The following is a 14398-nucleotide window of genomic DNA, read 5'->3' as shown; positions in this document are numbered from 1 at the left end:
GCATTTAGCATTTGGGAGCCAGACCTGCCCTGCCTCCTCCTCCATGTTGATTTTCTGCACAGAGAGATCCAGCTTCTCGATGACCTTTATGACGGACTTCACCACCTCATCGTACAAAAGTCGATTCAAGGAGGACAGGTTGGAGTTTTGGGACTCCAGGGTTCCATCCAAAAACCCAGTGTGCTAAAAGACAGAATGGTCCAACATGCTTTTAGGACATCTGCATATCAAGCCTAGTCATGGACTTCAGGGACTGTGACATTAATTCACTTCCAAATCAAATCAATGAAGAGGGTGCATCTAAATCATAAACTTGATGTCTTACGGTGAGATTTTCACAGTCTAGAATTCCCCTGAAAAGCTCGAGATAGTCCCGGCAGGATGGAACCTTCCATTTCCCAGTACGCATCTGGGAGGACTCCCCACCTTCCCCCTGTGAGGGATCACCCTGAGAAGTGCCACCATCCTGAAACACAGGAAACTGTTCTTAAAAAGAAACCTGCTAAATTAGTGATGAAAGAACCACAATGTATGACCAATCTATGGGTGCCACAAGGTCGACCCCCTTTTGTGCACGTGGCTGTGGTCCAACCAGTATGGCATGCACACAATTTGTGTGAATGGATATCTTTATGCAAACTAGGTTTAAACTAGTTCATTAGCATGTCACAAAGATAGCTGTCCCAACATTCCTGACTCACCTCTAGTTGAGGTATCGGCTTTGAACAAACACGGATCAATCCCTGGTGCACTGTGGGAAAAAAATAACATTAGATAACCAATAACACCACCAAAAGCCACGATACTTACATTAAAGCTTATTACAAGGGTCAATAATTTAGTCATCTCCAATATGCTTTATTTACGTATACCGTATTTTCCGGACTATAAGTCACACTTTTTTTTCATAGTTTGGCTGGTCCTGCGACGATATTTATTTATATATATATATATATATATATATATATATATATATATATATATATATATATATGTTTTTTCCCTCTTCATGACACATTTTTTGACTGGTGCGACTTATACTCCGGTACGACTTATAGTCCGGAAAAAACGGTATATTCTTATACACCTAGATATACACTATACATACAGAAGCATTGGGACACCTCCCATTATACCCTCAGGACCGTCAATTGGAATCCCATTCTACATCCATAGGTATTAATATGGAGTTGGTTCACCCTTTACAGCTGTAGCAGCTTCCATTGTTTTGGGAAGGATCTTAGATTTTAGAGTGTCTGTGGAAATGTTTGCCCATTTAGTATTTTTTTGAGGTCAGGCACTGATGTTGGACAAGGCGGCCTGGCTTACAATAATTGTTCATTGAAGTCCTTGTGGGTGTAATGGTAGGTATCCCAATACTACAGTTTATAGTCTCTCTTCTCTCGATATGTGTGTGTGTATTGTTTACTGAATATTTCTCCCATTATGATAATTCACACGCGCAGACACAGCAGCGAGCAAGGAAAATACAACAGCAAGAGAGGAAAAAACAGCTGCGAGCGAACTTATTTGCTTGTGAAGATGTTTCACTGAGCTCTCGAAAAATAACGCCATACTCTGCTTTGACTGATCTCCCCCTAACCAAACTGCCTCATGAGCCTGGTGTCACTACCTTGGACGGCCATATTGCCCCACCCTCCTGCTTACCAACAGAACTGATGAAGCTCCAAAGCACTGGACCCTTGGCTGCCATGGCAACGAGCACCTTGATGATGGCTCGGCAGGTGGTGTGCTGCATCCGCTGGCTGTACTGGGGGAAGCTGTCCATTTGGACCACCAGGAGCCGCTCCAGGACTGGTGTGTAGACCTCAGGGATCTGCAGTTAGCCAGGAGACACTTTGTCAAAAGGGGCCAATCGGTGATCGATAGTCCATACAGAGGCAAACGTCTTTTACTAATCCAATTGTCAGAAGAGTCCTGATGGAGAAGTCATGTTATTTCATAAGTAAAACAACGAACTCTTTCGTTCTTAAAACCAATTTCAAGTTTTTGCCTGAAATTGCACAGCACGTGCTTCAGGGGCCACTGTTCCCACCTAGTTTGCCCTATAATCAAATGCTTGACCTCTTTGGAAAGCTGAGACACTGTAATTTATTGGGAAACAATAAGAATAACTGTGAGGTGTACTAACACAGAGTAACTAGAATATTGGCTAGGCTAGAATATTGTTTTTTCTTTCTGCCGGATTACAAGCATCTCTGAACTGACCACATTTCAACCCTCTAGATCACTTGATATGACTTAGAAACACAACTGAGCCCTAGCGCCGTGGCCTACTGGTTAGCGCTTCGGACTTGTAACCGGAGGGTTGCCGGTTCGAACCCCGACCAGTAGGCACGGCTGAAGTGCCCTAGAGCAAGGCACCTAACCCATCACTGCTCCCCGAGCGCCGCTGTGTGCTTCACCTCACTGTGTGTTCACTGTGTGCTAAGTGTGTTTCACTAATTCACGGATTGGGATAAATGCAGAGACCAAATTTCCCTCACGGGATCAAAAGAGTATATATACTTATACTTACTTACTTATACTTGTGAAGGTGTGTGTAAAAGTAGATCAATATTGAATGAAAATATGAGTATTTTAAACCATTATTTGCAAAGGCATGCTCATGCGTTTTGTAAAATGATCTATGGAAACTCCTCATAGGACTTTTGGTTGCCCAAAATGCATACTGCCAATCAAATACTTACTGCAAATGAACCCCTTTGTGTAGAAGCATTATCTTGGTCTCAAATGAAGGGTAACACTCTGAAGTTTCATGCTTGCATTTAAATTGTACTTGAAGGGTTCTGATATGGAATGACTACACCAAATATGGAATAATTACACAAAAATATAAATCTTTGCCATTTCTATTTCAATTCAATTGGTGTGTATAAGATGGACTATACATCTACACAACTTATATTGGATGACACAACATGGATATTCCATTTCTATGGGTTCTTGTGGACATTTCAAGACCCAATATGCTATATCTACATTGCTAAGGATATACACAAGACCTAGAGGGTAGGAAATCACTAATGGGGGGAGGGAGTCCGTCGGCCATTTTGAATTGAGACATAGTAAGATCATTTTGATCATGTAAAGCACAACACATATATTACATGAACAAGATTGTCATGTATTGATTCCCAAGAGTCCAAGCTTTTTTAAATGATGTATAATAGATTATGCTACATAAGAATCTGATGTATAAAACTTATTTAGAATATTGGGGTTAGGTGGGGGAGGGGGTAACCATCCCGCCGGCGGGACACTGCGATCCGAGAGGCTTGCAACTTGCATTACTGACAATGGAACAAATTTCAGCTTCACCAATGACGACCCTTCACGAGAAAGATCTGCACATTTAATTGAATGGACACAGACACTGTACCCTGTCCAGGTGTACGAGGACACTGGCGATGGAGTCCAGGAAGCTGGGGAGCTGGTAGATGTTATCATCATCCCGGTCTGACTCAGTGAGGTACATCTGCTTGCAGCGCTGGATCAGCTCTGTATACATTAAGTCCACGTCCTGTGGGCAGACCACCTTACACGGCTGAAGAAGACCAAAGGAAAGGCATGGATATGTGGTCACACTATAATTACTTGCTCATTAATACATGAACTTGATAACTCAATAACTTGATTTCTATCTTTAGTCCTCATTTAATATGTCTACCCCTATACTTATAGTGAACAGATGCTCCTATGTGAAATTACTATAAGGTCGTTTTAAATCTAATCCATTTTAATAGTGGGTTTGATAATGGGTATGACAATAATGCTTGAAAATAAAACCTACAGCAGCAAAGAGCCCATATCCTCGTATGGCAATGGAGAGCTCCTTGTTAGAAGAGTCTAAGGTCTTAATGATGGCACAGAATTTCTGCATGAAGAACTTCAGCTTGCTTTTGTGCTCTTCAATGTTTTCTGCTACCAGTACTGCAACCTGTTCAGGGTTAAAGATAGAACAAGAATTAACAAACTAACAAAATTCAAGATTCAACTGTTATAGAGTAATCAATTTGTGGTAGCTACCATAGTTAACAAGTCATCCACCCAGGTTAACAAACTAGACGTAACTTTACACAATTTCAAACTTCAGGCATCAAAATTCTAGACCCATTTACAAGGAAGTTTATTGTCACATGCATATAGTTACTGGATGTAAGAAATGCCGTGAAATTATGTCTGGTGTCAGCCTATTTGTGCATTTATGGGGGGTAAAAAGTGCAGTAGAAGAGGGGTTTAGTAGATTAAGTGGCAAGGGCTGCATAAGAAAGGTGGGGGAGGATGGGATTGGGGGGCACCAACAAGGAGCACCCAAGAGCACCAAGAGCACCACCTTTGCAGGTCCAGAAATGGCCCACTTAATCAAGAGGTGAAACTGAAACGCTTGTGTAGTCTTTTCAATTGGCTCACTTGTTTTAGAAATGACTCCAGGGCATAATAACTGGTCTTCTTCATCTCCATATTGATGTGGCCACACAGTTTGGACATGACCTCAAACACTGTCCTGTAGTGATCCATCAGACAGCTGCTGAACTGGACGGCATGCTTGGCAAATAGCCTGAGTCCAGCTGAGAGAATGACAAGACAAGACGAGAAGAGAGACAGAGACGTTCATGTCAAATCAGGGGGCAAAAAACTGAAATACATACATAAGCTTCATATTCAAAATAAGTGATCAGGCTTACCAAAGGTGACAGCATAACGCTTCATTTCACTCTGTACAAATGAGATATAGAAGTGAAATCAAAATACCCTCTAGATTCATAAAATACCTTCTATGAGTGGAGGAGCTTAGTTATCATGTACATTTTTGATATACTGAAGGTAAGGCAAGGGTAGAGTTAGGGTTCCTACCTGAGGACTAATGGCTTTCAGTGCATAATCAAAGATCTCTTTTGAAGCTGTGGGATCTGTATGGGAGGATATATACTGTATCAACTGTAAGATTTACAGGTGGTTGAGACTAACCAATGGAAAGAACAAAGCACTACATGTGTACAGGACAACAATAAGCATGATTTGCTATCATCAATAAAATGACAATGAGCTCTGAAAAGATGTAAAAAAAAATAAATCTTGAGAAAATGATTCCACTGTAGTTTGTCTCAAATGAGAATGTAAATCACTATGTTACTGCCAATGCCAATCTAAAAGTGCCTGCTGTAGAGTGACATAGAAAATCAGACAGGCAGAGAAGACCACACACCCTCCTCCATAGACTTGGTGAAGTTCACCATGAGCGCTGTGATCCCCCTCAGGCACCCAGCCACCACTGGCAGTTTCGGCTCCCTCGTAGCAGAGGTCATCTGCGGACAGCAAATCATAATTCTATGTCTCACAGATCACCAGAGTATTGCGAGAGCATGGAAATGAGACAGATGGGGCCTGAGTTCAGTGGCGATATAGGTAACGGGAAGCTACGTCAAGGTGGGCACTCTGAAATGGACCACTCCGGTGAAGTGAAATTGGTTTAGTCAATCACATTCAACCAGTGTTAAATTCTGACCTATCTATTTCTCTTTTATTAAAGCTGCAGTTGGCAAGATTTTTTTGATCATATTCACTGAAACCGACACTATGCTCAACAACATAAATCAGCCGGTTTTAGAAAAAAAAAAACACACTTCTATCTCCACCTAGAGCCTGTTATTTATTTTGCAAAAATCCACAGCTCCCGGTTCTTCTGGTCCAATCAGAGCAGGGCTGTGTGAGATCTGACTGTCAATCACAGTCTGGTGCAGTTTGGTGCGCACTGACTAGCACAAACTCGATGAGAGGGTGCTGGGTGGTAGTAGGGGAGGGGCATGAGAGTTGTAAACATTCAACATTTTGGCTCAATCTGTCAGACTTGCCAACTGCAGCTTTAATTAACTTCGGCCTGACTCTGCAAACTTTGTGCGTCTGACTTCACTCACAAAAATACACTGTCAAACTCGCACCTATAGTATTTACCTGGCCTTTTAGCTCTCCAAGGTATGCTCTGTAGAGTTTTTCTGAGTTTGATACCATCTCGCTGGGATGGACTTCACCCAATACTCCCAAAAGCTCATAGATGTTACCAAGCACTGGAACAATAAACCACAAGAGAATTTGTACAAGGGATTTCAGCATGAATGTCCCACATTCTTTGTTACTCTACATCCTAGATCTGATTTAGTTAGACTGAATTAATCACATCTTATTAAAGGGAAAAAAACAGTATTTGGGCTGGCTTTACTGTCAAAGGCTAGCAATCAATTCTTGCCTGTAGGGATGTAACGACTACCGGTATAATGGTAAACCGTGATAAAAATGTTGACGATAACAATTACCGTTTTCATTTCAAATATCATGATTATCACGGATGATTACCACGGTGTGGAAACCGTGTGTTTAATCCTTCCCAGCTTCATCCGAGCCTGCTTTTGACATACAGTAGGCCTGGTACAATGAAATAAAACTGGTACCCTATTGATTCTGTTATCTACTTGATGGATTTAATTGTGGCACAAAGCCAATTATACGTGACCAAGGAAAAAGTGAACGGAACAACACACAATGTCACGGTAACGTTATACTATGAATTAAGAATGCTCAGCTCAGCCAGGTTTGTTTGTGGAGTCAGGATAGGCCTATGCCAGGTAGGCCTATGAATGTGAATGAAAATATGCCTTTCTCCAGTAGCAATAGGCCACCTTAAAATGCACCAGAATAAAAGAATCACATCTACTCAGTAACAATTTTTTACCCTCCCACAGCACCCCCTCTATGAGCACCCCCAGATGAAAATGAGTTCCAGCGTCCCTGGTTAAATGTTGCACTTTTGATAAGGTTTTGCCTATATTTTGTAATAGTAAATGCTGTCACACTTTTTGAAACTATTTCAGCCTATTAGTCCTTTCTGAACATATTGAACACACTTTTAAAAATATCGCGATAATAACGTTATATCGTTACATTCCTACTTGCCTGTATCAGGTAATTTGTTCTTCTGACAGAGTTCGCCATAAAACTTGTTGAACATATCCCCCACTTGCAAGTTTTGGCCAACACTGGAATCCTTTGTCAGATACAAGAGCTAGAAAGAGCAGAAAAGACATTTGTATAAAAATGCATACACTATGTTGTGGAAGTTTCATTATAAAGGTTTCACATCCTAAAATCCAGTTATGCCAGTTATCAAAAAATGTCTCATACCTTGATCAGTAGCTCCAAGGCTGGGGCACGGCATTTGGCCGCTTTGTCTTTGGTGTACACAACCAAACAAGCGTCCTGAGTGAGAGATGGAGAAACCATTAAACCATTACGGATCAAACCATCTTGATTTAATAATGCAGACTGTATCAGCAGGATTAGAGATGCTTATGGCTCACTAACTGAATAGCATTATGACTTGCATCTGAGAATTAGACTGAGTGGTAATCAATTGAATATGCCCTTGAAAATGTGACAGGTCAGACATGCATGAGATTCCCTAACACAGATCAAAATGCAATCACAGAACATACTCCACTCAAATGTTCATCAGTTCACAGTGAACTGTATGCAATGCTGTGTAACTGTACCTTCAGCTCAATGGCATAAGTCTTTTCCCATCCTTTGACAGTGGATATCTTTTGAAGAAAGCTTTCCAAAAGACGCAGAATATCCAGTCGGGCATCTCTTAGCTATAGATAACACCATAAGAAATATACTGTTGAACTGCACAAAGAACCAGAGAAGAATGTAGCACGGGTATTATTGTGTTTTAATATCGTGCTCGAGAGGCATCTTATAAAATTGGATGTCAACAGAAAATACATGCAACCTCTCATACATAACAAAGCTACACACCTCTTCACTGGACAAGGATTTTCTGAGAAAACTGAGTAAACCCTCTTCTTTTGCGAATAGCAAGGACGTCTGTAAAACTGATGGGTAAGGTTACATTTAATAACGTTTTATGTAATTTATTGGAGCAATGACAAGATAAATACTTAACACTTAAAATGAGGTGTGATTGCATTCATTGGAAGCTGAACTTTTCTGTATGATTTAAAATGTACTTTGACTGAAATGTTTTAAATATGCTGCTATTACAGCAAGGTTCATACACTTCTTTCATATAGGATCAAGCAGGTAGGCTAGCTAGCCGACTTAGCAAAAGTTTGTCATATAGCTAACATCAAGCTGCCTCTACATACACCCAAAATAGAAGGTATTGTGTTGCTAATTTCGCTGTTTATTCACTCACCTAATTCATTTTCGCTCTTTGTAACCATGCATTCTTGCCCTAAATCGCCAATTATGTCGTGGCACCTTAGAGCTGCAATCCTTGTATCAGAATCAGTGAGATAACCATGGAGTTTTATCAGATAGCCTTGAATACCTCCAACACTACCGGCTGTGTCGGAAGACATTTTAGTGCGAATAAAGGTGCTTTCTTTGTGTAGCTGTTACAGATTTTGCATGCTCAAACAACAAAATCGGCGGCAAATGAACACAACAAACAGAGCCCATGCGAGAGCGAGGTTTGCCCACTTCCTTTTACTCAAACATGACGACACATGACGACCAAACCAGACTAAACTGTAGAGGGCACTGCAAGCACTGATAGGCCCTACTGCTGTTTTCATGGAGTGCCTGATTTAATTTATCAATATATGTGAGCGGTTGCAAGTCAACGAAATGCTCATATAATTACAGCCAAAATCAGGGCCGCAGTGGGGCCACTTTTCAGCCCGGGAGTTTCAGCCCCAAGGCCGGCCCACTTTTTAGTGGTGGTGGAAATTGGATGAATAAGGCAACATTTCAGCTCTTACTATCCTGTAGTTTTTATTATAGGCTACCAATATTCCACTATTCCACAAGGATAAGTTGATAAGTTAACAAAAACGGGAAGGAAGAAATAAAGCATTTGAAATGTATCCCACAATTCCACTAAGAGGCATATTGAACTATTGTTTACATGTTTTTTCTGCATGGGTCAGCTATCATGTTGTTGTTTGGTGCTTTGCTCCTTTACTACACCCACTTCTGAGCAAACAAGGCATATAGGTTGATCATGTAGCCTACTGCTGTCATATAGCCTACTGTTCTTTCTTACATAAAATAATTTTAATTCATATGGTTAACTCTATTATCCTTTCTACTTGTCCCTGTAGTCATAGCTAATTTCAGGCTCATCATTTTCAGCGGGGGACTGGCTGATCTGCTGCTCAGAGGCTACTTTTGTTTTTAGGCCTAGGCTACTGCATTAAGCTTGAGTTTTGTGATCAATATTTGCATAATATTTGCAAAGTCTATGAATCGCCATATTGAATGATACAAAAAGGCAAATTGTTTTAATTAATTTAATATGTTGCTTGCGAATAGGTTGACAACGCTACAACGTCCAGTATTAACCCAATAATAGGCTACGGCGCTATAATCATGGCTAATTTACCAGTTGCCACTTATTCTGTCCTCTTCAAAAAAAATCTGGAAGTTTGGCACATTTGGCAGCATTTTCCTCCAATACTTATCGTATTTTTCACCTGGCCTTTCCAGTCCCTCATGGCCTCTTTCTACCATCCATCCTCCCTGACGCTTATCACTACGGTAGTGCCGGCCCAGCTGGTATCTGAGAAAACTTTTTAGAAAAGACGGGCTATATGGACCCAACCAATTAACTCTTCTTGGAAGGCGAAAACAACTCATGCAGAGGCTGTGGTGGTGTTAGGCATAGGATGCGAACGTGTGTAGCCAACTTAAAGCTAGATTAACGTGGCAAATGTTAATATTTTTCCCTCGACCGGCCCAATAGTGAAGCGGCCCACCGGGAATTCTCCCGATTACCCACTCCGGGCCTGGCCAGGCCAAAATCGACATCTTTCTGTTTTACATTGTCTTAATTTTTACAGCTACGTTGTTAACTCTGGTTCAGTTGTTGACTGTGTCCACTCCCACTCAAAACTCAAGAACAGCTGTTAATTAACATTAATGCAGTGATTGGAAGTTCATGATTGGACCTAAAACGGCCATATCACTGTCTGCATGGCCTGGTGACATTTTTGTTACCGCTGCTTTTTCGTGGGTGTTTGCAGACATCATGGCTGCAGACTTAATTTTAAGGTAAGTTTTGTAGACTATATCATAAAACAAAGTAAGTCTTTCGTATAATATTAAGTTTCATATAGCCTATGTCTTGTTTGTCAGGGCTTGGGCAGTTTTTATGTTGGGGATTGTCTTGTCTGAACAACTTCCGGAAGGTAACTTTCTTAGTCAATATCATGTTTGTGTATTTGTGGTCCAAAAGTCTAAATCTGCTCTTTTACTTGTAAAGGGTCAGGACCCATTTCTGGCGACACTGGAGGTTATCACCCTGGCTCTGATGACTGGGTCTCCACATTAGGAGACATAGCCGACTCTTCAAAACATGATTCTAAACAGCAGCAGTCGTTCTCTCTAGAGCCACTGGAGACCTGGGAGAATCCTAGTATGCAATGGATGTTTGCAAAGGCAGTAACCTCTGGGCAGGCTCTTGGTAATCATCAATTTGATCCCAAGGCTTCTGAACTCTCAGCTACTGGTTTCTCAGCTACTGATTTAAACTCTTCCATCTCTAAGCAATTTGCAAGAGAACTGTGTTCATGGTGTGCGCTGCCTGCACAAGGAAATCCTGCCCTCTCCCAGAGTGGGAATGTTGGCTCATCTAGCTTTCAGAATGTTAACCGTGCAAAAGTTCCTGTTGGTTCCATACAAAACGTTACAGGTAGTTCTCAAGAAGGAGATCATGATTACAGTAACTCTGCCTCACTCCCCAGTTATTATAATGCTTTACCAAGTAATCCTGGAGGCATGGCTGTTCTCCCTAGTAATTCCATCAGTTCCCCCCAGGTCCATAGACTTCAGCCTAGTGCAGTCAAAGTAATGCAGCCAACCAACTCAATATTTTTTCAGAATGATGATGAAATTGGCCAAAACCCCACCAGGTCAATTCAAATGCGTGAACCTGACACATTTGCCATGTATAGACAGCCTGTGTCGGGTGAAGACAGGCTTGTTCAACTGCAGAGCGGTTCTAGCCAATACAGTGGTGCCATCAAGACTAACCAGCAACCTTTTAAAAGGGCAGTTTTTCAACCAAGGCCTCAAACTAATGATTGGGTGCAGAAAAGTTATCATGGAAGCCCAGACAAAAAGTTGGACCTGATTAAAGTCTTTAATGGTCCAAATTCTAGATCTCAGTATGGCAGTAAGACCTCACAGGAGGTGAAAACTGCTTCCGATGATTTGCATCAAAAAAAGAGGCGGAGCCAGCAACATGTTCAGTCTGCTCAAACTCCCTTGAGTCATGGTGTCCACATTTCTGAGCCTAAAAAGAACCCTGTCTGGAGTCCAAATGAGTACTATTCAAGACCAGACGCACAGTTTGGATCTGAAGACTCTTCAAGACCCGTTTCTCTGTATGCCACTGCTGCCACAGTGACGCTCGGCACATCTTCAGACTACGTTGGTCAAAAAGAGCAGAGCAGCCAGCAACCTGTTCAGTTTACTCAAACCCATCATGGTGTCCAGATGCCTGAGCCCAGTAAAAGGAACTATGCCCTTGGAGCTGAAGACTCAAGAGTTGTTTCTCCATATGTCATTGCCACAGCTATAGGAACAACTTCAGGCTACCTCAATCAGAATGAGCCAAAGCATCACACGCCTGCTCCGAACAGCTCTAGCTACCACTTTGTAATGAATGGGCAGCATGCTAATGGCTCTATTGGAAGCACAAGTGGGGCTGAGAGCAGACAGCCCAGTGATGAACAAATCCTTCCTTCAAGGGCTGAAGCACTCAATCTGCTAAAGCAAGCTCTTAAAGGTGTGTCAAGAGGTCACCCGTTTCACTCTATAATGCAGAGGCTTATTCCTGCTAGTGCTCCCTCCTGGAACATGGGTGAAGGAGAGGACTTCCCTGGCAGTGTTGAGAGTTCCCCATCTTTACACGAAGTTCAAAGTCCTTTTGGAGATGGCAGTGGAAGTCGCTTGTCCCCCAGTGTGAGTCAAGGGGGAACTTTGTACAGTGGAAATAGCAGCATAACTCATTCTGATGAGAATTTTGGTTCTGGGAAACCTGGCAGCGCAAGTGAGCCCCAAGAGCCACTCCCAGATGGTGGTGTCTTGTCTCCTTCACCTTCGGTGAATGTGTACAGAAGTGCATCCGGTAATACCTTCTCCAATGTTTGGTCAGCCCACAAAGGCTATAGTAATTCAGCTAGGATGGAGACCCCCATCCAGCAAACAACTACTACAAAAGGACTTTTGCAAATGGCCTCTGCCTCTATGCCACATAAAGTGAACACAGCTATAAAAGTTACTCCTGCTCAGAGCAGAATCCAAGCATACAGTTTCTACAATCAGAAAAATTCTGGCATGAGAAAAGTAGTGCCAAGGATGCGTACAAATAGCTTTTCTGTGGTTCAGATGTTATTTCCAAGCATAAGTAAGGGTAGTCTGAGGCCTGAGGTCACTGCTTCCAAAACTAGCATTAAACGCTACAGAATCACAAAACAACCTATTGGGTTTCAAGCTCGTTATATTGTAAAATCCCTCAATCCCTATGAGATCACTAAACATATGTTTTCAGAAACCAGCTATATGCCATTAGCCTCCCCTTATACCAAAAGATCCTCACAGGTTAAGTTTCCTACAAAAAGCAGAGTCTGACTTTTCCTCTCAAACTAGATCTTGGGGTCCTGGAAGGTGAGTGTTTTTGTTTGTTTTTTCTTGTTTGTTTGTTTGCTTGTTTGTTTGTTTGTTTGCTTGCTTGCAATAATAAACGCTAATAACTTTGATCTTGTATTACAGGACTTTGTAAACAAGCTGCCCACATAAACACAAAGCAAGGTAAAATTGAATTCTTAAAGGACATAATACAAATGATTTTTCTATCATCTACATGAAATGTGTTTGTTCTTTATAGGGCTCCCCATCCCTTCCTGGCCACTGATGATCAAGATGTGTTTGTTACAGGACTTAATAAATAAATAAAATTAATCTGGCAATTGTTGGCTGACTCACTGTTTATATAGATTCAAGATTCAATACTTTATTGCCATACAACTCGTTGCAAGTTGCTAGGGATTTGCTTCAGTGCGGACAAAGACATCACCATAGACACACAGAAAAAAAGACATGGAACATATATATACATATGCTGTACGGAGTCTCACAAAGGATCACCCTTGACATAGGCAGCTAAAAAGGGCACACTGCTCACAACATACCTGGATGACAGTCCAGGAGGCTAGAGTGACGGGTCAGGTTACAGTAAGTGACATGGTGCATAGGGATGCAGAGTGCAAATCCACAACTTTATAATAAATAGATGAATAAACTAATATGGGTAGCATAAAACATATAGAAGAGTATTGTAAAAACAGTGTAAAGAGATGTGCAAACTATACAGACTTGTTAGGAGAACCTTTTTTTCATGAGATACTGGTTCAGGGATGGAGAGCTGTTTAGAGATTTGATGGCTCTGCCGTATGTGCTGTTAAGAAAGCGGGAGGTTTTTGTTCTAATTGCTCTCAACCTTCTCACTGATGGGAGGATGGAGAAAAGGGAGTTGGCAGGGTGAGTCTCATCTTGTAGGATCTTTAGGCCTTTCCGGTGTATACGGGCCTCGTAGATCTCACAAATGGGGGAGAGTTTACAGGCAATCATTTTTGAGGCCGTATTGACTATCCTGTCCAGCTGCAACCTCTGCTGGACAGTAGAGTTGCCATACAAGACAGTAACAGAAAAGGTGAGGACACTCGATGGCAGCTCGGTAGAACTGCAACATTCCCTTACAGGCCACCCCAAATTTCCTCAACTAACGAAGGAAAAAGAGCCTCTGGTGGGCTTTTTAGGTTATGTTATCCTCCAATTTTAAAGAGGATGATATTGTTGTGCCTAAAAACCTAAAACTGTCCACCACCTCTCTATTGATGCACAAGGGCTGAGATGCCTTCCCACTTCTGCGGAAGTCCACCACTAGCTCCTTAGTTTTGGAGACATTTAGCTCTAAGTTGTGGATAGAACACCATTCAATAAGTGAGAGGACCCATCCCCACCACTGTTGTATCATCTGCAAATTTGAACATTTTATCAGAATCAGTGTGTGCAGTCATTATGGTACATGACCATTTAAACCTCATGAGGGCCCAATAGACCCAGTAGAGTAATTTACACCCAGTAGAATAGTTAACACCCAAATAGACCTTCAGAGAAGCCGGCAGAGCCGTAACACTCTCAAAAACTCTCAGATGCCCGTTCTGTCTATTCTGTGAAGAATGACAGGGTGACTACTTCATAGAATCCCCCTTTATCCAGTTAAGGACAGCAACAGTACAAGGAACAATACTTTAGCCCAGTATTGATGCCTATTGCCTACTTGCAAACG

The 14398-nt window shown here is 41.7% G+C and overlaps 2 protein-coding genes across 5 annotated transcripts in view; one reads left to right on the top strand and one right to left on the bottom strand.

The window, feature by feature from the left end:
* prkdc (protein kinase, DNA-activated, catalytic subunit) overlaps positions 1-8515 on the bottom strand; it is a 51105-nt gene extending 42590 nt beyond the window's left edge. For both annotated transcript variants that reach the window (XM_048266041.1, XM_048266042.1), the window contains exons 1-16: positions 8237-8515; positions 7837-7913; positions 7569-7670; positions 7201-7275; positions 6973-7081; positions 5977-6089; positions 5231-5330; positions 4879-4934; positions 4710-4740; positions 4435-4592; positions 3815-3961; positions 3404-3568; positions 1669-1837; positions 702-751; positions 326-466; positions 25-183 (exon numbers count right to left, since the gene is read on the bottom strand). In XM_048266041.1, coding sequence (XP_048121998.1) covers positions 25-183; positions 326-466; positions 702-751; positions 1669-1837; positions 3404-3568; positions 3815-3961; positions 4435-4592; positions 4710-4740; positions 4879-4934; positions 5231-5330; positions 5977-6089; positions 6973-7081; positions 7201-7275; positions 7569-7670; positions 7837-7913; positions 8237-8402 — 1818 coding nt within the window. In that variant the 5' untranslated portion in view covers positions 8403-8515. The remainder of the gene's footprint in view (positions 1-24; positions 184-325; positions 467-701; positions 752-1668; positions 1838-3403; positions 3569-3814; positions 3962-4434; positions 4593-4709; positions 4741-4878; positions 4935-5230; positions 5331-5976; positions 6090-6972; positions 7082-7200; positions 7276-7568; positions 7671-7836; positions 7914-8236) is intronic.
* Positions 8516-9442: 927 nt separating this feature from the next.
* On the top strand, positions 9443-13016 carry LOC125309602. Of its 3 annotated transcripts, none has more exons than XM_048266633.1 (5): positions 9443-10095; positions 10180-10232; positions 10307-10507; positions 12820-12858; positions 12935-13016. In XM_048266633.1, exons 1-5 carry the CDS (start codon positions 9983-9985, stop codon positions 13000-13002), a joined length of 474 nt encoding a protein of 157 aa, XP_048122590.1. In that variant the 5' UTR covers positions 9443-9982; the 3' UTR covers positions 13003-13016. The 3 variants fall into 3 exon arrangements, 1 of the variants encoding a protein (XP_048122590.1); XR_007196152.1 differs by having other exon boundaries at positions 9510-10095; positions 10307-12714; XR_007196153.1 differs by lacking the exon at positions 10180-10232 and having other exon boundaries at positions 9510-10095; positions 10307-12714.
* Positions 13017-14398: the final 1382 nt, after the last annotated feature.

Source organism: Alosa alosa, chromosome 16, assembly GCF_017589495.1.
Source record: "Alosa alosa isolate M-15738 ecotype Scorff River chromosome 16, AALO_Geno_1.1, whole genome shotgun sequence".
Taxonomy (NCBI): Eukaryota; Metazoa; Chordata; class Actinopteri; order Clupeiformes; family Clupeidae; genus Alosa; species Alosa alosa.
Note: the sequence above shows the minus strand (reverse complement) of the source record. Positions and strands in the feature narration are given on the sequence as shown.